At 41.0% G+C, this 26,659-nt stretch overlaps 2 protein-coding genes across 8 annotated transcripts in view; one reads left to right on the top strand and one right to left on the bottom strand.

The window, feature by feature from the left end:
- ST3GAL6 (ST3 beta-galactoside alpha-2,3-sialyltransferase 6) overlaps nt 1-4,707 on the top strand; it is a 65,368-nt gene extending 60,661 nt beyond the window's left edge. For all 7 annotated transcript variants that reach the window (XM_040980591.1, XM_040980593.1, XM_040980587.1 and 4 more), the window contains 2 exons: nt 2,843-2,995; nt 4,015-4,707. In XM_040980591.1, the coding sequence (XP_040836525.1) occupies nt 2,843-2,995; nt 4,015-4,101 (240 nt within the window). In that variant the 3' untranslated portion in view covers nt 4,102-4,707. The remainder of the gene's footprint in view (nt 1-2,842; nt 2,996-4,014) is intronic.
- A 2,220-nt stretch (nt 4,708-6,927) lies between these two features.
- The window catches only part of DCBLD2 (discoidin, CUB and LCCL domain containing 2), an 83,858-nt gene continuing 64,126 nt past the window's right edge, over nt 6,928-26,659 (bottom strand). The window contains exons 7-16 of the mRNA XM_040980585.1: nt 25,848-25,888; nt 24,534-24,749; nt 23,681-23,805; nt 17,964-18,114; nt 17,114-17,200; nt 16,850-16,975; nt 14,257-14,350; nt 11,209-11,258; nt 10,214-10,351; nt 6,928-9,325 (exon numbers count right to left, since the gene is read on the bottom strand). Of these exons, the coding sequence (XP_040836519.1) occupies nt 8,850-9,325; nt 10,214-10,351; nt 11,209-11,258; nt 14,257-14,350; nt 16,850-16,975; nt 17,114-17,200; nt 17,964-18,114; nt 23,681-23,805; nt 24,534-24,749; nt 25,848-25,888 (1,504 nt within the window). The 3' untranslated portion in view covers nt 6,928-8,849. The remainder of the gene's footprint in view (nt 9,326-10,213; nt 10,352-11,208; nt 11,259-14,256; nt 14,351-16,849; nt 16,976-17,113; nt 17,201-17,963; nt 18,115-23,680; nt 23,806-24,533; nt 24,750-25,847; nt 25,889-26,659) is intronic.

The following is a 26,659-nucleotide window of genomic DNA, read 5'->3' as shown; positions in this document are numbered from 1 at the left end:
TAGGCCACACTGCCGGGCCCCATTATTATTATTTTATGATACAGTTCCATAGACTCTGGAGTTTCCCTGACATCCTTCCCAAATCCCCTCCCCACCCACACACACTGATTTTCCCTATAATAGTACAGTTCTTCATAAACAGTCACAAGTCTGTTATCGCCAGCATCCTATTGTCAAGATAAATTTAACAGTTTCATTGGGAGTACATATGTTTTGATTGATGTTTATTGGAAAGTCAGATACACAGAGAAGATCTTCACATTTGCTTTTGGTTTTGGTGGGTGCTATTCCTTTTCTCTGTCAAGATAACATCTTTAAGTATTATTTGTAGGGCAACTGCAGGTGTATTTTTTGAGTTTTTCTTTACTCTGGAAGAATTTTCTTTCCTTTTGAAAGACAAAGAAAAGCTTTGCTGACTACATTATTTTGGGTCAACATTTTTTTCCTCTTAGAATCTGGAATATGTCGCTCCATTCTCTTCTGGCCTGTAGTTTCCTATGAGAGATCAGCCGTGAGTCTGATTGGCATTTCTCTATTGATTTTTTTCACATGCACATTTAAGGATTTTTTTTTTCCCCTTATGTTCAACTGAAGAGAGCTTGATTATCATGTGTCATGGTGAAGACTGCTTTTGGTCAACTTGTTGGGAGTTCTGTGCCCCTCCTGGATGTTGTTTCCCAATTCTTTCTTCAGATCGAGGGAGTTTTCATTTGTTGTTTCATTGAATACAGCTTTAAACCCAGCTTCTCTTTCTGCCTTCTGTGCCTTCTTCTCTAACTCTTGTATATGGCCTTTTAATAGGGTCCCTTAATTCTTGAATACTGTTTTTAGTTTGACTCAGTTTCTCTTCCAGCTTTTTGAATGTTTTCCCATGTGACAAGAAATATCTTCTGAGAGTCTTTCTTCTGCCTCACTCATTCTGTCAGGGAGACTTTCCACTGAATTAATTTTGCTTTATTGCCTCTTTCATTTCCAATAATTTGGTTTGATTTTGTTTCAGTGTTGCTATTTCCTCTGTGACATATTTCTTAGACTCCTTGAACTCATAAATGTGCTCCTGTTGATATGAAGTTTTATAGCAAGTTTTTTATTTTTTTTGGTAAGTTTTACATCCCCAATTTCCTCAATGTCTTCCTCAGTGAACTCTGAGGCTGGCATAGGGTTTTGCTGCTTTGCAAGGGAGTCTTCAGTATATTCATTGTGCCTCTGTCTCTTCTTTTGCTCTTGGTCATTGTACTTCTGCTTAGCATATGCTTCTTAGGGCAGGCTTCTAAGCTGTGTCTATAGTTGTTTTACTTACTGCATTTGGTACCTGGTTCTTTGTTTGTAGCCACTTGAGCCATTCCCTCCAGCGAGTTTCAGGTCTGGGACTCTTGAGTTAGGCTTATCACGGCGGTCTCCAAAGATCCAGCTCCTGGCTCAACACTTTCCACCTGCTTTTGTTGTATCATTGTCTCCTCACTGAATTCTTATAGTTGTCAGGACTGGGTGGCAGGGACTGAAGCACTTGAGCCATTACTTACTGCTTCCCAGGGTGCATATTACAAGGAGCTTGAATTGAAAACATGACAGGCACTCCAATATTGAGAGCAGGCATCCCAAGCAGTGTCTTAACTATTCTACCAAAATGCCAGCCTGGCTTCTGAGGTTTTTAATCCAATCACTAAACTTATTCTGTAGTGATGATAAAGTTTGCAATGGAATCAAACAGTAAGTTGGGTAACAAAAGTTTACACTGCTAGGATATAAGACTTGCCTTCTGGAGCTCATTTGATTTTATTGTGCTTATATTTCCTAATTTTCTTAAAGTCATAAGTAACATTTTTTCGTGAGATCTGTCATAAATTTAGTTGAAAGCAAATGTCCTTGAATCAATATGCAAAAGAATATACATCTTGTGTTTTGCCTTTGAAGTCCATCCAGTAACAGGTTTTGAATGTCAAAACTTCTGACAAACATACACGGTGTTAGATTTAGGGCATATATACAAACATACAAGAGGAAAGAGATGCTTCTTTCTACTTTTCACTTTTCTTTTTCAACAATGCAAATTAGGAAGGTAATACTACTTCTGTGTATACATTTGGATACCTTTCTAATCAGATATTGGAGTTTACCATTTAATTTTTCCTTGGGGCTTAAATGACCAGGAGTATAAAATGCAGGTATTTTTAAGATTCATTTGAAGAGCTACACGGAGATCTTGTCATCCATCTGCTGGTTCACTTCCCAAGGGCTGCAGTGGTCAGGGCTGTGCCAGTCTGAAGCCAGAAGTCATGTATTTTCTTGCATGGCAGGGGTTCAAACTTTGGAGCCATCTTCTGCTGCTTTCCCAGGCACATTAGCAGGGATGCTGAATTGGAAATGGAGCAGATGGGACTTGTTAACTATGTCTGAGTTGCAGGATGCGGCTTTAGCTAGTATGCCACACGTCTGCCACATTTGAAGCCTTTTATGATGATTCTATCCATTAGTGACCCCTCTCCTTACCTTTGGATACTAGCATTCAAAATGTCTACACTTTATTTTCCCCAATGAAAACTGACTCATTTTTGTTTTAAACAAGGCAGAGTGCCTTCCCCTTTCATTTGGTATTTGTCCTCTAATGTGAAACCATAACAAAGTTCTACTTGAAAGATTTTGTAACATTCCAACTGCTACTTTTCAGAGCTGGGGTTCAATACACATACAAATATGTGTATTGTTTGGGCTTGAAGCTTAAGACTGAATCAAATATTAATTATATCTCTCCTGATACATGTTTAGAAATCTGTTTTTGTAAAATTAAGTAAATATGCTTTGGAAACAAGTAACTCAACTGGATTACTTCATTTTCCTTCAGAAACCCAAACACCCAACAACGGGACTTATTGCCATCACATTGGCATTCCACATATGTCATGAAGTTCACCTAGCTGGTTTTAAATACAACTTCTCTGACCTCAAAAGTCCTTTGCACTACTATGGGAATGCCACCATGTCTTTGATGAATAAGGTAACATGCAATGATATGCTATTTAAGGTAACATAGCCATGTATGTACTTTGGTGTAATATCTGCAGTGTCACAAAGTGCCTATTTTCTCACCTTTTCATTTTACTGAGGAAAGATTCTACCAGGTTACAGAGCTGACAAGAAGTGACAATAAGAGACACAAATCCAAAGGTCATTTTATTATAATTCCCAATGTGTGGGTCTCAGGTTTGTGGAACCTCATGGTTTTTGTTAAGTACCATCAAACCCATGTGAGGACTTACTTTCAGTGCATTTAGATATCGTTGCGCTAAATAACCTGCTAGGTTGGAGATATAACAGATTCATCTAAAAGCATTGCTGTGTGCACAGTAATTAAACATATTTCTTCAGTTAAGTAGACCAGTGGTCTAAAACACTAACCCTACTAACAGCCTTTACAATTAGTGATCAATACAGGTAATTTGATCCTGATGAGTTTTGAATGGAAAGTTTCCTTTTTTTATTTTCTTAAGTTTTAAATAATGGCTTAACAAGTGATACAATTAAACTGTTATCTGTATACTTGTGATGACTATACATTGATTAAGACATCAATGGCTTCATGGGTATCAATATATACAATGAAACATGACCCTGACAAACCATCCATACTGCAGAAGTATGATGAGGTGGGTTCATGCTGGATTTTAATCTCATCTTTGCCTCACCTGTCAATGTGACACACCTCCCAAACACAAACACTTGAGCAGTTCAAGAACTGGTACCTGGGAAAGACTTTGCATCAGGCTCATTTCTCCTCCATCCTGAAACTTGGTATGAATTTAGAGGAGACTCTGAAATCTTATGATGATAGCTTAAGCTGAATAGAGTCAGCTCTCACACAAGACATGTGCAATGAAACAAATCAGAAAGGTAATAAAAGCTAAAATTACGTGACTTTTACTTCGATATTCGTTAACTTTCTTGATATAGAACATTCTGTTGCAGTTTTTGTGCTTTGGGATTGGGACAGATGGTAATTTTACTTTTCCTCTTTAGAGTGCCTACCACAATGTGACTGCAGAGCAGCTCTTTTTGAAGGACATTATAGAAAAAAACTTTGTGATCAACTTGACTCAAGATTGACCCTACGGACCCAGAAGATGATGCTAACAGTATTAGTTTTATTTTTATACTGCGATTTTTAGTTTATTTTTAAATATGTTGAATGCACTTGTCAATTATGTGTATCAAGTCATGCTGCCTGGTGATTCATAACCACCAGCTTAATTTCTGTGAATATATTTATGAAAACCAAGAAATATTTAGTTAAGGTATCAGGGAACTGAGTTTTGACTGCAATGAGTTTTTAAAATAAGCTAGTTTTCTTAGGTGTTTTTAAACATCTTTTTAAATAGTTAATTTGTTATAGACTTTTGAAGGGATCTGACCTCCTAGTGCATAAGGAGACTTAGTGAACCTCAACAGTTTTGATTGTGACTCTGTGAGATGCACGTTGGCTATCGTAAACCTGAGGAACTGACATGTGATTGTGCCTTGATGTGGCAAAAGGGACCCACTCAATCATCAAAGTCTTAAGTTCATAGTGGTCGAATGAAGCCCACCTCCCTTTACAATTAAATCATGATTGTAATAATTCGGTAGAATGAATATGGCTTAAAGCCAAAGGAAACAGGCTAAACATGACATTCTGCATGAGTAAATAATGACTAAAGAATCTGATTACCAAAATGTGCTGGCTCTGCATCATTTTTTTATAGTTTAACTTTATACAAAAAAGTTAAGCAAAGAATGCTCAGGAAGGGAAAACTTCCACATTTTCTTTATGTGGCTTAATTTATTCATTAAATTTGCATAGTTTTATAATTGAAGTAAATTGAAATGGGTTTTACCTGCTTTGTTGTCGTTACCAAAGAGTAAAACTGGATCTTGGCCTGGGTATCTTCATGAAAGAAAAACAAACAACTGTTCATATGCTGAAGTCCACTCTTGCATGGAAAGCTTACCTCTCCCGGGAGGCACCAGAGCACAGACAGTGAGACTGTGCTGCAGGATGTGCTGAGCTGCCTCTCTTCCTCCCCAAATGTTAGTGAGATGCCAGGCAAAGTGGCCTGAAGGACGAGATGGAAGAGACAACAGTTTTTGAGGATGATGTGATTAAAAGCTATCAGAAGCAGCCTGAGTTCAAGAAATTACTGTTACTGGTGAATGACCTGCTCCCTAAAAGAATAAGTCAGATACTTCAAAGGAGTGCCTAAGGGGGGAAAATTAATAGTTGGGTTAACTCCTATTTATAGGAACTGTTTTCTGTTCATATCCGGCTAGGTATGCAGTGTCTTAAGATTCTGCAGAGGACAAAGCTGGTACTGGACAGGAATCCCTGTGTGTAGTGGGGGCCTTCCATCAGCTCATCCAAGCTCAGCACTGTAAAGTAAATCAGACATCTCTGGTGCTGACCGTACAAAGTCAAATCTAAAAATACACTGGTGGTGTTTTCAGATGCTGCTGTGCGCATGAGGATATTGGACATAAAAGTTGTGACAGATGTTAAAATGGAAAAACCAGGCATTTTGGCTAATGTAGTAAAAAGATACAAACCTTAAGGCTGTTTTATTTAATAATCTGAGCAGGACATATGAGCATATATATATATACACACACACACACAATTTATTAAAACACAAGAACACATTAAAATTTTACTATTTATACAGTCTAAATTCTAGCAACATATACAAATACTGAGTGACTACAGTACATGCCGAGGTAAGAAAAGTACATTCTGGGAGAGTCACTGACACTCAGGCCATTTTGATTTCCAATATGCATTTTGATACATTTTCCCAGTGTTAAAGGGAAGGAAAAAAAATTAGTCGCAAGTTGGATTAAATGAGAATGCGTGCCTCAGCTGATGTAAAAATGAGTTTTCATAATCATCCAACTTAGATTTTGCAGTTTAGGGACTTCAAGTTAAGAATCAAACTTAGGCAGAGCTAGTAAGTTCTTTAGGCAGAACTTCAGCAGTTCTCAGGAGAAGTGCAAAGCTCCCAATATCTTCCGCATTCCACCGGTTCTTTCTAGCTGACTCATCTGACGTGCTTCTATAGGCCTGCTGCTCTCAGTACAATGTACAGCTAAGGCTGGAAGTTCCAGCTTTATCACTCTGCCACAGGCACATTCAGGTGAGCTTGGATTCTGCTTCCCCTCCCAGGGTTGTTGGGCAAGGGGGAGAGCAGGTCTACACATCATTCTAATTCCTGTATGAACTCTCTACTTGAACCATTTCCATCAGTGAATAAACCCATTGTTCAACGCAAAGTGCAAATAGTGAAATGTGAAGTTAAATACCTGGACTAGACCTGGCATATACAACAGGATCTACTTATAGCATTTTAATAAAATAGAAATAAAAATTCACAATATCTTTAACTGTGCTGGTTCCTAGGATCAAGTAACAGTCAGGTCAGTGTAATTTTATGAAACCTTGTAAGAATCACACTTGCCATGTCACTGTTGATTCCATTTCTATCATTGTATCCACACACACACACATAATCCAATTAACTGATGACTTAAATCTTAAATGCTTCAAGCAAAGAATACAAATTCAATGAAATTGTTCCAAAATGATTACTTTCACATTTTCAGTTGTTACTTGATTGTCTCCAAAGCTGTAATAGACAAAGATTAAAAGATAAAACAAAAAACAACCACTAACAGGAAGACAAACTCAAAGTACAGAACAAGAAAAACTAACTGAATCAGGCTCAGCTCTTCATCTGGAAAGGAAAATATACAAAAGTAGTAAAAATTATTTTATTAAAATCATTGGCAATTCAAAGACAGCACAGTGGCAATATGAATCAAGTTTTAAAATATGCATAATTTCAGAAAGCACTTTCCTTTCGTGAACAAAAACTCCAGGGAAGAATAATCAGATACACACAATTACACAAAAACAGTAAGCTGCTTTGGAAAAAGCAAAGAAATAATCATTGAAAATATCTCTGTTAAAGCTTCAAACAAGTATGTGACTTGAGGAAGAGTATATGCTCCGGGTACTAAGACTGAATTTAAACAAAATTAAAGCAACTGGTTTGCTCTCTTCCCACCTGAAAGGGGGTGGCTGCATTAATACGCATACTTTACACATTCATGTGTGTCTCAAAGTTCAACATCTGTGCTTTTGAAAAATACGCATCGATTTTAAAAATTGTGCCTCTACGTTTATCTGGAAAAAAGGAAAGCAAATGAAAATAAAGCCAACAGAATTGTACCATGAGAGAACACAGGAAGGCTGAAGAAGTAAATGCTTTTATTTTGGAGCAATGTGTGAGTGTCATGGAAGCGAAACAAATGAAATTATTCATTCATCTTTATTCAAATTCAGGGAACTCGGGCAATCTCAGTCTGGTGGCCTGGTCAACAGAATCACTGAACTGGATGAGCAGAGGTATATATTCACATGAAGCCTACAAAATAAGGTTAATAGAAGATGGGATGTCAAGCTTATGTATTTTTCCTCATATGGTAGGATTCTTATGTTGTCTCTCCAGTCCAAAAGACTTCAAAAGATGTTATTTTTTACACTAGAAGCCGATACATTGCAGACAGTTTTTAATTTTGCCTTATCTGCAATCAGCTCTGGTCAGTCACGATCAGTGATAAGGAAGTTGCCAGGAAGTACCCAAGACAAAGCATGAATATTGATTTGCTAGCCTGCTGTTGCATCTGTTCTTGAGGTATGACAGAAAGCATGACACGACACATGTGGGGCTGGTATTTCTTGTAAAGGTTTACTGTTGAAAAATGCACTGAAATTATTTTACTTGCCTAAAAGTGATACAGTATCTTGAGACTCCAGAATAATTTGTGTGTGTGTGTGTGTGTGTGTGTGTAAAATCAAAGAGGACTAATTTTAATTGCATGCTTTGTCTTCTTATGATGATTTTTATTATTTGTGATTTTGCCTTTCACTGTGATAAATATAAATGGGTTATCTTTACAGCAGTCACCTAAAAGCCTACAACCGTTCACCATTCTCCTAGGAAAAATCTCATTGTAAATTAAATTTGGGGTTAGCAGTCTGTTTTGTGACTTTTCTAAATAGTAAATAACTCTTCTCCAGATCTCCATGGAAGGATCTGAATTCATGAGATGGATACAGCAAACATCACCAGCTGAAATAAACCAGGCATTAATTTATAAACAGGAATGGGGCTCACCCTGTAAGACTCTGGTCAGAAGAAGCCAGGATGAGACCAGGTCAGGCACCACAGAGCGTGAGTGTTTATGAGTATCCACAAGTGAAGTTGCCACCATGTTCATTGTAAGACTACAGATCTTCCTAATGTGTATAGCTGCAATCCAAACAGTGCATGTGTCACTATTTAAAATAATAATGCAGGATGCAATCTAGGAATAGAATAGGAAATGAAGATAGTACCCATCTTTCACAGAGCAGAATTTCAAGCCATTAGATATTTCAAAAACAGTACCATGCATTATTGCCAGTATGGCTTGTAAAGAGCCATCTCTTGAGTTCATTAGTGTACCTGTAGCATCTGTAATAAATACTCTCAGTGATTTTTCATTCTTTTGAAGTGCACTATAGGCAGATTTTTCTGTATTAAAATAGTGTCTTACAGTAGTAACAAACAGGATGTCAGAAATTTAAGAGGCAAGCAGTGACTGTGCCATAGTAACACCTTCAAAGCCAGATGGCAAGATTAGTAGTTTCCTGTACCTTGGTCCTTCCAACTCCCCAGCCACTTCAGTGACAGATATGTAATAATTCTATATTTCACTACCACTAATCATCTGTAAAAAGGCCATGTGCTTTAAAATGATGCTTGGAAAAAGCAGCATAACCCTCAAAGGATTTCTTTAAAAACATCACATTCCCCATCTCTTCCGGCACCTGATACTTCCTGTGTGCTCTGTGGCACCTGGTACACCAACTCATCTGGGGCGGTTGGCGCAGGCTTCCCACCCTTTGGGGTGTCATACTGGGCCCGGGCTGAGGAGCAGCTGTCAGTCCTGGCGAGAAGCGGACTGCAAGTTCCCACCAGAGGAGGAGGAGGAGGTTGGTTCCCTGTGGCTTTGAAAGTGGACGTGGCAGGCAGGCCCACTGAGGCTGTGGAGTGCCCCGACATGTCCATGATGATGGGCGTTGCATACTCAGGCCCAGTGATGGGGAGTGGTTCGGCGTAGGCATGATACACCTCCTGCACCGGCGAGTTGTAAGGATCGAGGTCTGCGTAGCCTGTGCCTTTCCCTTCTTCTGGCTTGAAGGTTGATCTCTGGTGAAGGGTGCCAACAAGTCCTCCCACAAGTGGCTGTGCATACTCTGTGGAGATCACAAAAGGTGACACAGAAGTCATTCTGCTCTTAAGGGATCACAGAACTTTGGGAGGCAGTGGCAGGAACCCCCAGACTACGTGCTTCTCAAGGGTACCTGTCACAAAAACACAGACCTATGGATTCCCACTTGCATGATCCAACTTTAAAAGGGACAATTTCAGATGTTATCTAGTAAGTCACAGTAATGCATCCATTTTGCATAAAGAACATATTTAGATTTATAGATACTATTTCATTAAAAAGAAATCTTACTGGATTAAGTATCAGTCTTGAGAATTAATGTTTCCTCCTTTTCACACACCAGAAAATGTTTAGAATGAATATGTTCTAGGCTAACATGGTAAATATGAATATATAGCAGGTTTGCTACTTAGCATGTTGTCCTCTCTTAAAGGCCTAAACAAATAAAACTCCAGGGTGGCCACTGCTGTGGCATAACAAACTAAGCCATTGCTGGTGATCCTGGCATCACACATGGGCACCAGTTTGTGTCCTGACTACTACACTTCCAGTCTAGTTTCTTGCTAATTTGTGGAAACTGGTCCAACTACTTGGGCCATGCCACCCATTTGGGAAACCTTGAAGAAGTTCCTAGTTTTGCTTTGGTGGCCATTTGTGGAGTGTGTGTCTCTTTTTCTAACTCTGCCTTTTAAGTAAATAAACAAATCTTAAAAGAAAAAAGAAACCCACATGAACAGACAAAATGCTCTTTCGAAACGAATGCCCCAAATTTAGAACATGACACAGAAATGACTTTCAAAGGTCACCATCATGAAAACTAGTTCATCTCTTACACAGTGAAGAAATATCAAAGCTATTACACTTCGGAAAGCACTGAACATAAGCAGCCTTCCCCTGCCTGGCTGCCACATACCTGCGGAGTTGGTCTGCAGCATCGTGGTGACTTCCCTGGGACTCAGGTGATTAACCTCACTATTGCTGTAGCGAACTGGGGTTTCCTCGTGTTCCACTGACTTGGCAGGGAGAAACTGCTTCATTCCTTTCCACCAACCTTCATTATGAAAAGCCAAAACAAAAAACAAACCATTAAATGAGAACCAAAGCCTCAAAAGATAACATCAAGGGGAAAAACTCTGTGGCACTTAAGCCATTTCTATAACAACTATCTATACAAACTAGTCTTTATGTTCAACTATGTATTCTGGTTTGATGGACTATCCAGTGCAAAGCAACTCATACCAAAAATCTAATCAAAAGCAGCCGCTTGTATAGTGCAGCCAGATAGGGTGACTACTGCAGCGGTGGCATTTAGTATGTTTTTTTTTTTTCTTTTAAAGCACTTTCCCAGACTCACCCTGGGGTGATAACAACACTGCAATCTGTCCCCAGCTCTGCCCTTTGCGTCACTGGTCCTGCAGGAAGAGCTCTCCTGTTTCGTCACAGCTGTCCCAGCAGTGAGACAGGGAAGGCAGAACACTGCTCTGGGGGCTGTGAATCCTCTGTGGTGACGGACAGCTCAGCTCAGACCTCAGGAATGCCTGAACTGGCATCATTTTCTGGGGGAAATTATCATGGTAGTGGCAAACAACCCCCTGTTCCTGGGACTGCAGTCTTAGTTTCTTACCTAATGTTCACACAGGCCAAGGAGAAAGCTACACACAAGTTTTCCAGAGGAAAAAGACTACAGCTTGTGTTATGTGAGAAATCTGTGCTTTCTACTTCATTGCTTATTAACTACAGAGACTTTGCAGAAGGAGAAAATGGTGGGAAGAGAAGCGGGAGCTGCTGTTCTGACAGCAATGGGAGCTGTAGTGGGGTCTGAGAACACCTGTTCACTCGCACTGCTGCTTCCTGCAGGGAAAGGACTTGCTTCTGATTGAAAGGAAAAGCCAGGTCCCCATGAGTTACCTGCCCGGTCCCAATATGGTAAGTCATAGGTGCCTTCTGCTTTTTTCTTTCTGGAAAAATACAGGGGAAAAAGTGAGCCAACAGAGTGAATTCAGTGGAAAGAAATCTCTTTAGCTACAGCATAAACACCCAAGTTAATAATTTACCAAGAGCACATAGTTCTACTTGCTGATCTATTTCATTTGACTTTCAATGTGCCACAATTCTGGAATATAAATCCTGGAATCTCAGGAAATTAACTGCCTTCCAAGATAGCTACCTGGTTACCCACCTATTGCCAACTCAAGAGGGATAACGGAGAAATAACTGAATCGAATTAAAGTCTCAGCATTGACATGGCAAATCATGTTAGACTGGCTTTGATTTCAAACACAAATATCACAAATCAATAGATTCACAAAATTCACAGTTAAAAAGCTCATCTTCTAGTTTTATTTTTCCAACTTCCTTCTTTGCTTTTATGATTCTTTGCCTCTGAGAAGGCTCAAGTGTTGCACAGACTTAACTCCCCCAATCATTCCAGGATGAGTCAATGCCATCACTCATGAGTGGCAAACGGAGGCGACAACACAATTCGTCAAGTGTGGGTGGCTCCAGGGACGTGGGAGGCGCAGCGCCTCAGTGACAATTCTCCCTGCCCGGCCCTTAGCACTGTGACCCGCTCTCCCCAGCAGCTGTGTGATGCCCTGTTAGCAACCACTGCTGATCTGAAACCTCTTACAGAGAAAGTGAATGAAAGGACACTTTCTGATTCAAGCATATACAACTAATATAATTAAAACTAGTGCTTGCAAGCTAAAGGAAAAACAGATTCTTACAGTGCACAGATGAAGACAAAAAAGTTGAATTACTTGCTCAGTATCACCATGTGGCTTCTACATAGGGCCGAAGTCATGCTCTTTTCATCCTAGGAAACATTCCTTTCCAGTAAAACACTGTATGCTTTTAATATTGACATTAAACCTTTATAAGCCTTCCTCATTTTTTAAAGGCTGGTTGTATTTGTGATTTCACAGTTTCAGAATTTATGGGTGGGATAGCAGGTGGCATAGTTAAACACAGTGGATTATATTTAATTCAGTGTATGATCAGAAACAGCACCAGCCTAGTCCAAAACTCCTTTCTACCAGGCACCAGCCAGGAAAACTCAGCCAAGTTACTAACCCTTCATCTCCCTTTCTTATGGAATTCAAAGTGGCACCCGATTTATACATTGTTTGGAAGAGGAAATGAATTAACACATGCATGTAGAATAGTATTTAGGAGAATGTGTGACGCATTAAACATAAGGCCCAGAATTAGCATTTAATTTTCTAAGAAAGTTGGCTACTGCTGATGTTGGTCCTTACTGCTTCTGCTGCTATTGTTCAGCTGGCCAAATGCATCTGACAGTCTCAGATGTCCTGAAGCCTTCAACCCTCCTCATATCCTCTGTTGCCTTCACACCACTTTCCTGGTTATCTGCTCCCCTTCCCAACATCGGGGTCTTGGGCTTTCATGCTCCTCCAGCTTCCTTCACGCCCCAAGTTCTGTGGGCAGTACCATGGCTCATACTTCAATGCACTGTATCCTCTCCTCATCTCCAAACATTGGGGCTCATCACTGGACAGGGCAGCATGTGCCTCAATATTTGGAGCCTACTATTCAAATATTTGTTGAAGGGCTAAACAAATGCAATCATCCTTTTTCTCTACCAGGCCTGTCCCTCTTACTCTGTTATCTGAACTCATGAGATCACGACTGGTTTAACTGCACAAACTGGAAAACTCAGATCCTTTGTTCAAAGTGAGAACACAAATAGTCTCACATCCTTTGGCTGCTGTGGTCTAACACCTCCCTGTGCCCAATTCCTTCTCCACTTCCTAGAACTGCAGTGTTGTGTAACTGACTAGTTTAGGGAGTTTCCTCACGCATCCTCTGCCTCTTCCAGTCTCTCTACAATTCACCTTGAACTCCTGCCACTCTATTTTTATAATCATCAGATAATATCATCCATCTGCTTAACACATAATGATTATCACATCAATGGAATTAAATCTAGAATTCTCTCTACAGATCGTCCTTCTTGATCTAGGCCTAGACTGCCTTTTCCTGGCTACTTCTCAAGACGGTCCCTTGCCAAGGCCACTTAGGGCACTGCACTTCTCTGGCTGCATCGCACCACCGTGCCTCTACTGAAGCAATTTGCTCAGTCTGGGTTACTCTCTACTGCTGCTATAGTCTGAGTGCACATCTGTCTACAAACTTCACAGCCGAAGGGCAGCGGTAAGAGAAGTGAGGCCTTAGGGCCGTGCTTAGGTCAAGACAGCAGACACTTCACGGATGCTATCAGGGTTTTCACAGAGGAAGTCTGGGAGAACTCATCTGCCTCTTCCAGCATGTGAAGACATAGGAAGGGAGCAGCCATCTATGAGCCAGAGTCACATCTCGCTAGACACGCCACCTGCCAGTGTCTTGATTTTGGGTTTCTCAAGCACAGAACTCTGGGAAATGAATTTCTGTTGCTGATAACTTACTGAACTGCTAGGTTTTTCTTTCAGTAGCCTGAACAAACTAAGACATCGCTTCTTGTATGCAGCTAACTTCATTTCTTTAAAGGCAAATTGTGACATACTTGACGATTCCCCTTTACTGAAGAATTCTGGATGACTCAAATGGTTCTCCCTAGAATTTCATAAGTAACTCATTAAACCATGTGACAGTTTGTTATCCTTCAATCCTGTTAGATACTTTGAGAAAAGGGAATGTGTCTCATTCTTTCAGTAAATATTACCAAATACCTACTATTATAGGTTATTATAAATCCAAACTCTAATTTTATATGCAAATGTATAAAAGCTGATCCTGATACAATTAAGGTACTCAGTAAGTGACTGTGGAATGGAATGAAAGGGTAACGTGTAATTTTTACTCAGAAACTAACTTAACTCTCATTATCCAACAGGTGAAGTATATATAGATCTTCTATATTTAGTTCTGTTCTACATTTGGCAGCTCTGGAACACATCCCACCCTGGGACTAGCAAGGTGAACTAGTTGTGTACTAACCTGCTTCTCCAATGCCAGGCACACACTAATATGAGAATGAGAGTGGTGAGGACCATGACCAGCACAGGGACAAGGACTGCAGCCAGCGCCACATCTGAGGTCAGAAAAAAAAAAGGTGTGCATTATTACCAAAAGCAAAAACCATAAGAAAATCCCATGCATTATCAATCCCAAGTCCACTCGGATAGAAGGAGTCCAATGACAGGGGACTGGAAGTTCTAGGGGCACATCCTGACCATGACATGATTCTCTTCCTGAATCCACTCTGAGCCTGGCTGTGAAAATGGATGAGAAAAGCACACAGATTAGGCCTGTTGTGGTGGCCTAGTAGATAAAGTCCTCGCCTTGAATGTGCCAGGATCCTACATGGTCCAGGTCTAATCCCAGCAGCCCCACTTCCCATCCAGCTCCCTGCTTGTGGCCTGGGAAAGAAGTAGAGGATGGCCCAAGGGCTTGGGACCCTGCACCCACATGGGAGACCCAAAAGAGCTCCTGGCTCCTGGCTTTGGATTGGCTCAGCTCCAGCCATTGTGGTCACTGGGGGAGTGAATCATCAGACAGAAGATTATCCTCTCTGTCTCTCCTCCTCTATATATCTGACTTTGCAATAAAAATAAATCTTTTTTAAAAAGCACACATTATGACTCGGGCTAGAAAGTCCCTAAAATTGGACAAATAAATGTCCCTTCCCTCTAAAATTTTTGACACTAGAAAGAACCATCAAGTTTAGGCAGCTGTGGTATGACTGAATCAGTCTTCAAAACTTTTACTTAAGAACAGAGAATAGCTCTACACACTACCATTCTAGAGAAAGGAGATTAGATATCTTCATTTGAGAAGACCGGCCCATTTCTAATATCCTTTCTAAGTTCACAGAAATTCTAGTTCTGAAAGAAGACACTTTCAGGAAGGTTTTAGACTTCAGGTTTTGGGATTTTGCAACTTTTCCATCCATGCAGGTGGTTTGGGATTGTGACCTATTCCCACACCTTTAGCAGCTGGCCCGGGGCTCTCTGGGAGAAACCCGAGATCTCCCACTTTGAGGCCCAGGCTGGCTCGTGGGCTCGCTCTTCCCACACCACTTCTTGGAAAAAATATCTTGAAAGACAGAAAGATCCTGACGTGCTAAGTTGGAGACTTATCTGGATCCAGGCAAACATTCAGGAAATGAGAATGAATAGTTGTGTTAAAGCTACCCAGGACAAACTGCTTTCCCTTCTCCTTGCTTGACTAAAACAGACAGCTTCTGTCGCCAGGACTCACACCAACTCTACCACAATGCTGACCTGTCTCTGAATTCTTCTAGAAACTTCATTTCCCACTTGCAGTACAAAGAATGATGATGCTTCCTATATTTTAACCATACTGTATATTTTTATATATCTTCATGGATAACAATGGTAAGTTCTGATACAGCTGAATTTAAAAAAATTCCAACCTTAAAAAATCTACAACTGCAAACATTTCAAAAAGGCATCTAAGGGGCCTGGTGCAATAGCTTAGTGGCTCAAGTCCTTGCCTTGCATGCCTGGGATCCCATATGGGCGCCAGTTCTAACCTGGCGGGCCCACTTCCCATCCAGCTCCCTGCTTGTGGCCTGGGAAAGCAGTCAAGGACAGCCCAAAGCCTTGGGACTCTGCGCCCACGTGGGAGACCCGGAAGAACTCCTGGATCTGGATTGGCGCAGCTCCAGCTATTGCGGTCACTTGGAATGTGAACCAACAGAGGGAAGATCTTCCTCTCTGTCTCTCCTCCTCTCTCTCTGTACATCCCCGCCTTTCAATAAAAATAAATTAAAAAAAAAAAAGGCATCAAAGCTTGTTCTTTTTCAATAAGTATATTAACAGTATTTTTAAAAAAGTATTAGTTCTTATCAAAAGTTCTATTTCCCCCACTTTTGCCACCAAATTCCCCATCCAAAAAATTAGCATAAATTTGGGGTAGGGATGGGGAAGTTTGTATTCTATGAATTATTTCTAAAAATTTCTGAGACACAATATAGTTGGTTGGCAAGGGAAAAAATAACCACAAGTGGAGACCTACAACATAGCAGTCATCTCTAAATCCTGAAAGAAGAGTTACATCCAGCACCTGACAATGGAACAGCAAATTGACATAGTCTTTTCCTTAAGAAACGAAGTCATTTTGAGGGGCTTATATTTAGAGGAAAACACAGATACGAAACTGAGGAAATAGTCCTGCACAACTGAAGTTAGAGACACAACAAAAAAGGGGCCAGAATGATGGCTCAATAGGCTACTCTCCCTGCAAGCACTGGCATACCACATGGGCACTGGCTTGTGTCCCGGATGCTCCACTTGCCATCCAGCTGCCTGCTTATGGCCCCGGAAAGCAGTGTAGGATAGTCCAAGTCCTGGGGACCTTGTATCCCTGTGGGAGACCTGGAAGAGGCTCCTGGCTTCAGATCCACTCAGCTTTAGCTGTTGACGCCATCTGGGGAGTGAGCCAGTGGATGGAAGGTTTTCTCTCTGTAAAGTTGCCTTTCCAATAAAAATAAGCAGATTTAAAAAAAGAAAAAAAAAAAAAACCACCAAAGCTCACTAGGCAATGGGTTCGTTTCGCACTGGCATACCTTTGGTTACATTTGGAGTTACAGTGGTATTTTTGATATCAGGAGTAGCAGTTGTTTGTTCTGTCTCGGCAGGAAATTCATTACTGCTGCGAGGTTGTAGTGGTTGAGTAAATTTGGGGGCACGACCTTGAAAAAATAAGAACTCTTAATTGTTTCATCTAGATCAACTTAAGATAGCTATTTCATAATGATTTTAGAACATTTCTGGAAAGTTACATTACAAATCCAGGGAATATCGGGTTTTCACATTAAAGGCTGATTTACCTTTGGCTATTTTGGGAGAGAAAGTAGTGTTTCTGAGGTCATTGCTGTTCCGAGGGGGCGGAGGTTGAGTAAGTTTTGGTGGACGACCTTGAAAAATGGTTTATAGACAGTTACATTTTGCTTTTAATATTCATAAAGACGGCAATGTCAAATATCTTAGCAATTCCTAAACCACTCAATTCTGCAGATTTTTTAAACCACTCAATTCTGTAGGTTTTTTCCTAAAACTACTCAATTCTGCAGAGGGATAAATAGTGCACTTTAAATGCACAAACATACTGTTTTTTTTTTCTTCAAGTTTTTAAATTTAAAGGGGAGAAATAGAAAAGGGAATGATGTTGACTCCAAAGGAATAAAGATGTCACGTTTGATAACACTCGATTCAATTAGTCCAAATGTTTGAAGGCCTGTCCGGCACTGGCAGTTTGGGGGATAATAGTAAATAGTTAATTTATAAAACTGGTCAAAATTATTCCCACTTTTAATTTCTTCAACATAAAAGGTACTGAGGCTAAGGATACCGTTGCAATCACTGCTTCGTATTTGACACACATCATGAAGTCCGTGAGAACTCATAAAAACAATCACGGCTGAAGCGGTGTCTGGAGAGCCATTTCATCATCTCATAAATGATGGCGTTTCTTCTACTCAATTTGAAAATCATTCTGATTTGCAAGAATGGATAGGCTGTTTTTATCTTAAAAATGTCCTTTGATACTGTAACTAACTAGTATTTTAACACAGAAACGCGTTATTATCAATTGCTTTCCCTGAGGACAACAACAAAAAGAACATTTTAAATTCACAACCCAGTCAAAACAGCATGTCTTTAAACACACTGTCCTTCTACCTTTAGGAATAAACTGACATCCGAGCAGTTCCGTTTTCATGGCGATCTTCTGCTGCCACTGGGTAGGGTTCACTCTAATAAAGCGTGCAATAATCGGTGGCAGAAAGTTATTACGTACGTCCTGGTGATAATCTTTGTTTCCTTGAAATATCTAAAAAACAAAAAAACAAAACTGGTGAGGACTAACCGTCCCACTTACACGTGGCTTCACTTTTGTTTGGGCTTAAATGACATCTGTAAAGTATGACAGTAGGGTTAACAATTATTTCCAAATCTTATAAGTTTATGAAAGGAAAACACTGAGTATGGAAACTGTTCCAACATGATTTAGGAATTAACAAGTGGGAAGTTCAACTGCACTGAGTTTACTGTGTACATAAATTAGTAACTAGTCTTGCAAAACATACAAACTACTTGAAATGTGTGGGCCTGGTACCGTAGCCTAGTGGCTAGAATCCTCTCTTTGCGTGCACCAGGATTCTATAGGGGCACCAGTTCATATCCCGGTGGCCCTGCTTCTCTTCCAGCTCCCTGCTTGTGGCCTGGGAAAGCAGTCAAGGACAGCCCAACTGGGACCCTGCTCCTGAGTGGGAGACCTGGAAGAAGCTCCTGGCTTCAGATCAGCTCAGCTCCAGCCACTGTGGTAGCTGGAGAGCGAATCACTAAACAGAAGCTCTGTCTCTCCTCCTCTATGTATATCTGACTTTCCAATAAAATATATTAATTCTTTTAAAAAAAAGTGAAACCTGTTTCATCATACCAGTCTTAAAGGAAATGCTCTGTTCATGTACTTTTCATGGTTTTTCCCCCCATACAGTGAACTAATAAACACACAACAGCTGCATTCCTCCACCTAGTGGATGAGTGGATGAACTGCAGTAAGACAGGCCCACGCCATACATCAGTGTTCTCCATGTCATCAGAAAAAGACTTTGCAACACAGAAACAATAAGCTGTGATTTCAGGTCACTACCTGATTCCTTAAATTATCTCATGCCTTCAACTATTTCGAGACAATAGTATCTTATGCTAAAATAGCTCAATTATTTGCAAAGCTTTTCCATGTAATTAAGTCAGATGCTCGCTGATAACACACAGCTCGTGGATGAGGGCGAGTGACCTGAATGCGGGCCAAGCGGCTGTGTGGCATTCCAGACAGTTCAACAGGGCCCCACCCGATCTCAGGCCAAACCAGCCGACTTCTAAAGATCATCGGTAAGCAGATGTGCTTTTACAGTTTTTTTTTAAGACAGCTGAAAACAACTGTTTTATTTCTCAATCACGTTATTTTCAAATGTTATGGCTATTCTCAGCCGATTCCTGAGCATTATGTTACGATCTCCACAGCTGTGTTTACAGCCTGAAGAGTATGTTCTGAAGTTGCAGTAGTATCCACACTAATCAGCTTTCACACTGTGTGAGATGTTACTCTGCAAGGCGTTCTTGTGGTCTTGGTTATGACACTGACAGAACAGGAACAGTGGTGAAACATCATTTAGGACCTAAACTATCACTAATGTCTTCCTATGTGTTATAGTGTCAATTTAATAAAAGATAAATGGGAAAGAATTTATAAAACTTGAGTGAAAATTATTTGCCATGGTCAAACCATCCCTTCATATAGAGAAGTTTGCAAGATGCGATGAGAATAAAACGGATATGAAAGTCAAACCCCATGCTCAAGCGATTCAAGTGTTACTAGATACTGTTACAAACAACACACAATCTACTTGTCTACAGACATGTGTAAATATAGATTTAACTTGCTTTCCTATGTAATTTAGACTTACACATCCATACATACATTATTATAAATATTCTGAAAACAAGCCAGTTAAAGCCTCCATGTGCTTGCATGTGCTCACACACATCCATGTGCAACCCTAGAACACTATGACAATGAATTTCCCATGTGCTGAATTTAGCAGTAAACGAAGGAGCAGATGACAGATGTTCAGTGAGGAAACATCATTCCGTATCAGTGTTACTTCATATCACTCAGTATTACAACTTTCACTAACAGGGACCAGATTTACGTGGTAGCCTTAAACATTTGAAAAGCTGGACAATGGTTGTCAGAGAATGATAATGATAATAATAAAAAGCAGATTTTAAAAACACATAAAATACACATATTGGGTCATATTAACAGTTGATGAGACATCACAGAATACTGAACTTGAAGACATAACAAAAGATGTGTTTCCAAATAAAACATTAAGAGAAAAAAAGAAACCTTTAGAAAAAAAAAAATAAGGCATCTAAACTGTGAGACATCTTTATGAATCATAGTATTTATAAAGTTGGAATTTTAGAGGGGCACTATTTAAAAAAAAAATCTGTACTCATAGCCAGTGCTGGGCCAGGCTGAAGCCAGGAGCCAGGAGCTTCATCTGATCTCCCATGTGGGAATCAGGAGCCCAAACACTTGTACCATGTTCTGCTGCTTTTCTCATGGCATCTGAAGGAGTTGGGTAGCGGGCGGAGCACCTGGCACTTGACCTGGTGCCCAGGAGATGATGGGCTCAGCTGCTAGACTACAACCCTGGCTCTACAGCTGTACTTTTCTAGATTTGATGCACAGGAGAGCAGCAGCTCAAAGAGCTATAAGCAGAATGAAGGTAAAAAGCTTTTTTAGCAATATAATTCAATCCTTCCAGAACTTTATATACTTCAGGTGTAAGTAATTCTTAAAACTTAAACCTATAACTCTATTTTACAAGTATACCTTTTAGGCTTTTTTTTGGTACCGTTACAATTATTTTGATATTATTTTCCATGATATTGTTTTGTAGGTATAGGGCCTCCCTCCAGCTCCACTTCCTCTGTACCTATGTCCCCCCATACACAATTTTACCCCGTGTTATGACAGTATTATATTCCTTATACAACTGCAACAGGTCCAACATTCTGCTATTTAAGTGTATCATGGCGTCACAGGTATAGACAATGGGGAACTCATAGATTGTCAAGGTGTATTTAACAGTTTCACTGGCAGTCCTCCATTCACTTGGGAGAAGAGATGCATACTGCAACGTATCTTCCCTTCCCAGTATGCTAGTCTCCATTATATAGTTCATCCATGAGACTTTATATACGTGTTACCTGTATAGCTATTAATTTTGCATTATGCATGAAGGTTGCTTTATATCAGAGAGAATAATATTTGTGCTTTTGGGGTTGACTTGTTCGACTAAGCAGCATAATGATCTCCAGTCGGGACCATATGGCTGTAAATGGTAGAATCTTACCCTATTTAGTGGATGAGTATTCCACGGGGAGTGGCTGTGTCAGTTTCTTTATCCCTTCCTCTTTCACAGGCACCTGGGTTGTTTGCATATCTTTACTATTATGGATTCTGCTGCTGTGAATATACAGTTGCAGCTCTATTCTCACATACAGAAGTGTCCTCTGGATATATTCCCAGGAATGGGATAGCCGGGTCATATGGTAAATCCATTATCATAGCACTCCCCATACTGACTCCCATAGTGGCTACTCTAACCTCCGCTCCCACTAACAGTGGAGTAGGGCACCGTTCTCCCACACCCACACCAGGATGTGTTGGTAGATTTCTAAATGTAGGCCATGCTGCTGGAGTTAAGTGGAACCTTAGCATTTTTTCACATGCCTAATTTCCTTTGCCCATTTCTTAACAGGGTTGTTGTTTTGCTGTTGTTGAGTTTCTGATCCTTTTTATAATGTTTTCGATATTAACCCACTATCTGTTATGTAGTATGTGAAGATCTTCACCCATTCTGTTTGTTGCTGAGCAGAAGTTTCTTAGTTTGATGGAGGTCCTTTTGTTTATTTTGACTTTGCCGGCCTGTGTTTCCAGTGATATTTTCTAAGAAGTCTCCCCCAACACCTGTATCTCGTACAGTGCTTCCTCTACTAGTTTCCTTTCCTCTAATAGGCTGATGGTTTCTGGGTGCAGATTTAGGTCCTTGACCCATTTACAGTTGATCTGTGCATAAGGTGACAGGTAGAGACAGATGTGCCAGGAGTAGAGCGGTCAGGTCTGGGGCGTTCAGCAGAGGACAAGGTGGAAGACGGTGTGCTGTCTGCTGGACCAGGCAGGGCTTCATCAGAGACAAAGTGCACACAGCACCAAGCAGGAGAAGCCCCCGAGCAGCAGCAGCATAAGACTGCACGGCTCCCTGAGACGGGGAGTCTGGAGGCTTCGGAAGCAGATGATAAAAGTGGTAACTGAAATTACACAGCAAATTATATAGACGCCACAGAACTGAAAATATAACTGAGGCCAAAGTCGTAACAAGATTAATGAGAAGATACGTTCATAGTTTCAAGGCTTGGTGGCGGGGATCTATGTCCCCAGAGGACAGTGACTTCTCAACTTAAAGATCCCTGTGTTCGGTCACGGCCCAGGAGCCAGCGTGAATGGAACAGGCACGTGGATGTAACACACTCAGACTAACCACCCCTTCCTGGCAGGTGTGGCTCATCACAGCAAGTTCACAAGCTTGCTTTGCTAACTAAAACACAGACTTCATAATTATCAACACAAGTTAAGGAAATTTGTGAGTCAGAAAAAAAAAAGGGATATTTAAGAATTCATGAGGTAATTGGGCCCGGCGCGGTGGCGCAGTGGTTAAGGTCCTCGCCTTGCACGCCTGGGATCCCATATGGGCACCGGTTCTAATCCCGGCTTCCCTTCCAGCTCCCTGCTTGTGGCCCAGGAAAGCAGTCGAGGACGGCCCAAAGCTTTGGGACCCTGCACCCGCGTGGGAGACCCGGAAGAGGTTCCTGGCTTCAGACCGGCATAGTATCGACTGTTGCGCTCACTTGGGGAGTGAATCATCGGACAGAAGATCTTCCTCTCTGTCTCTCCTCTCTGTATATCCGCCTTTCCAATAAAAAAATAATAAAAAATAAATCTTTAAAAAAAGAATTCATGAGGTAGTCTTAAATGACTTCTAAGTCCAGGACATGCTACCATGCCAGCAGTCCTCAGCTGTCTGTCTGCTCTTGACTATAGAATAGAAATCTGAGGCCCTCTCAGCCTCTGCAATATTTGGAACATTGACAAGAAAAGCATTATAAAGTCAAAAAAAACCCCCATAGATTAGACTTTCTTTAAACAGTATTTAAACAATTAAAAAATTTAAAATGCAGCACTGAAAGTCAAGAAGTACTGACCTTACAAGGACATAGAGAACAGAGGTCCTTTTTTTTAAAAAAAAAAACAATTAGAACAATTAACTTACACTCCCTAAAGCAACCAGAAGAGGGCAGTGCAAGACAAAGCTGTATACTGAAGGCCCTCTAAGCTTTTGGCAAAGCACTCTCTGAAAATGCATTATTTTTAACATATTGTTTACCCAATACTATGTCAATTAATTCCATAATGTTGTATATTGATACTGAGGTTTTGTTGGGGCTTTCAACTGACCGGATCTTTACTCTGTTAGACCTATCTTCAGACCAGAGAAGGTCTCCCCAAGAGGCCACTGAACTTATCTGGACAATAAGACACTGAACTTTATGCTAGGCATGTGTTTGCAAGCAATGAATCTCAACTGAACTTGAACTATGGTTATGCAACAAGGTAGAGGAATCCACCATGGGGGGAGGGGTATGGGAGGGGTGGGGGGAATCCCCAGCGCCTATAAAACCGTACTACATAATACAATGTAAGCAACAATAAAAAAAAAAAAAAGAAAATACATTTTAAAAACACTTTGTTAATCACTTACCTTATCCTGCTCCGTACCAGGTTCTCTATAAACAGTCCATTTCTGCCCGTCATCACTGTACAGAACTTTGTAGGCAGACACATAGTAGTTGTGTTCCACCATAGTAGAGCCGGTGGTTACGATGCCTGGAATTAAGACTTTCTCTGATCAGTATACACAGACTAACACCCCAGGTTTGTTCACCACCCAACAACACACACCTGAGGGGCACTGTGAGCACATTGCTGCCTGCAGCTCACTCCCACCAACATGGTACTAAATCCCTGGCTTTGTTCCCTTACAGAGACAGAATTGTGGGTACGCATAAGGAACGATTCTATTCTGGCAACTTGTGTCCATATCACTGTAAAATAGATTTCAATTACTAAGAATGAATTTCTGGGAGGGAAAGATTAGAGGTGCTTATTGGCAATATTTTCAGTTATAAAGGCAAAATATATCATTTGTAAAAACCAATTCCAACCAATTATTCGGACTATTTGCTAACTTCCCCTAAAACAAATTTATGCTCAGAGCATGAGGTCTGTTAGTTATTTATAGTACTTAAGATGGACTCCGTGAACAGAAAACTGACTCTAAGAGATGGTTATTTCATGTGTCTCAAGATCACTTTTCACTGAAAACACTCCCTTGAAAGAATAAAAATGAAAAATTATTAAGGATTAAATATCAACTCCTCTCTTCTGCCATGCCTTATAAAACTTTCTCTGGTAATGTTAATACCAAGCAATAAAACTGGAAACCATGGAACTGAATTTTTAGCAAGCTAATTTTCCATGGAAATCTTAGACAGCAACAGGTTTGTAAACGATAGGAACATTGTAAAATGTTCTAGGAAATCCTGCTTCTTAACCTGTTATCTTCTTTTCCTTATTCAGATCTACTTGCAGCCACTGATACTCGTCAGTGACCAAAGCAGCCCAAGGCGGCCCGGGTTTCTTCAGTCTGGCCTTCTCCGGTCTCCAGCTGTTCTCTTGCCCGGTGTGGTCAGTCCACTCCAGCACCGAGGAGGCTGTGATCTGAGAATCAGCAATCACACCGGACTCCATCCCCAGTGTCCCATAACAACCTGAAACGAAAGAGAAGGTCAACTCGGTTCCCAGATAGAAAATCAAAATCTGTATGGACCTGCTCACTGCCAAGTTTCTAGCATACCTTTAATTAACATATACTATGTTAATAATAATAATACACTGTAACAGAAGTTTAAGACCCAGGCCGGGGTTTTTGGAACATGAGCTTTTGTGCGTCAACTAGGAAAGCCATGAACACTCACCAATTAGCAAGAACTTGAACTATGTGATCTCCCTGGGATACGCCCTCCGGATAAATGGTAGAGGGAGAGGCCACAGATGTTACGCCTTTATCTCTTTCAGCATTTTGCTGTCACTTTCTCTACGAGGCTTTTCCTGATCCTGCTTAAACCAGGTACTGGTCCTCCTGTAGGTCCTGTCTTCCTTCTTGCCTATTTCTCTACATCTCTGAGCATTTGATCATACAGCAAACAGTATACCACAGACAACAGCTTGTTCACTCACTGTCCTCACTACAGGAGGAAGTTCCAGCAAGGCAGGTGTTATGCCCGTCACCATCCAGTCACAAGCACCGCTACAGTGAGCAGTAACTAACGAAGGGCATGCAACAAACCTCTCTGTACAGTCAGTTACTTCTTCAGAAACCACCTCTGCCAAGGAGCCTGCCTGCTTACATGTCTGTCTGTCATCATAAAACTTCCAATTTATTCTATTGCCTTTAAGGCAGAATCAGGAGCAGAGAGAGAGAGACAAAGAAGTACTTTCACCCTCAAAATGAATGTAATGGCCAGGACTGTCCAGGCGCAAGCCAGGAGCCCAGATTGCTACCTTGGTCTGTCACCCAGGTGTCAGGGGCCTAAGTCCTTGGGGCATGTTCTATGCCTCCCCAGGCACATAAGCAGGGAGCACGACAGAACCAAAGCAGACGAGACTCAAACTGTTCCATGAGATGCTGACACAAACAGCAGCTAAAACCTCTGCGCCGTAATCCCAGCCTCTATTACTTTAACAGGCATCACCTCACGGTACCATCAGGATGTGTAAATGAAAAAGTACAAACATCAGCTGCCACAGTGTGGAAAATGACCAACTTCACAAACCACAACACGTTATAAAGTTCACAGAAAACTTACCACTTGTCTTAAATGTAAAAAGACTTGTAGACAAGTGTCCCCTGAAAGAGAGAGAAGGCTTCTTTGGTGACATGCAACAAATGACGTAATGATCGACACCAGTAAGTCAAAGTTGTGCTTTTCTTCTCTGCTGCTTCAAGCCCCAGGGTGACTCTGTAGCTGAAAACTAGGCATTGGTCTTATTCCTAGCAGAAAGGCTCATGAGAACAACTTTTAATGTTAGAGTGTAGCACTGCATTTGGATTGCCAAGCAATGCACACTGCAGGAGCTAAGGAGAGTGGACAAATGAGGCAAGCGAAGGGTTTACCAGATGGGGGACCAGAGGATTCCCTTTAGCCTTTAACTCTTAGCATTCCTCTGCCTCCACAGAGCACTCAAACAGCTACAAGAGGGTGCATCCTATCCTTACTTCTGTAAGTGTGAAAGAGAATTTAAACGCACAAATTCCTTTTAAAGTTGAAAAGGGGCAAAGGAATGAAAAAAAATCAGCATGACAGCACACAGAAGCAGCACAATGAAGGGAGCTAGCTGGGTCTGTCGGGGTGGACAAACCGCAGTCCACGCGCAAGGTCACTTGTACATTCGGTGAGTTAATGACTTTAACACGGTTAAGGAGTTCTAAAGGCAACAGCGGAGGAAGTGATGTGGCCACACAGGCACGAAATCTAAAGCATTTCCTCGGCAGATTTTCACCGTTAGTGTTTGCTGACTCTTGCTCATCGTCTCAACGAAAACTGGCTGAGGGCCTCTAAGGAAAAGCCTATTTCACTGAGGTTCAACTGTTCAGCAGACCAAATGAACAGAAGAGGCG

Source organism: Ochotona curzoniae, unplaced genomic scaffold (assembly GCF_017591425.1).
Source record: "Ochotona curzoniae isolate NIBS_2020 unplaced genomic scaffold, NIBS_Ocur_1.0 contig_3498, whole genome shotgun sequence".
In the NCBI taxonomy this organism is placed as follows: Eukaryota; Metazoa; Chordata; class Mammalia; order Lagomorpha; family Ochotonidae; genus Ochotona; species Ochotona curzoniae.
This window is presented reverse-complemented; position numbering and strand designations above follow the sequence as displayed.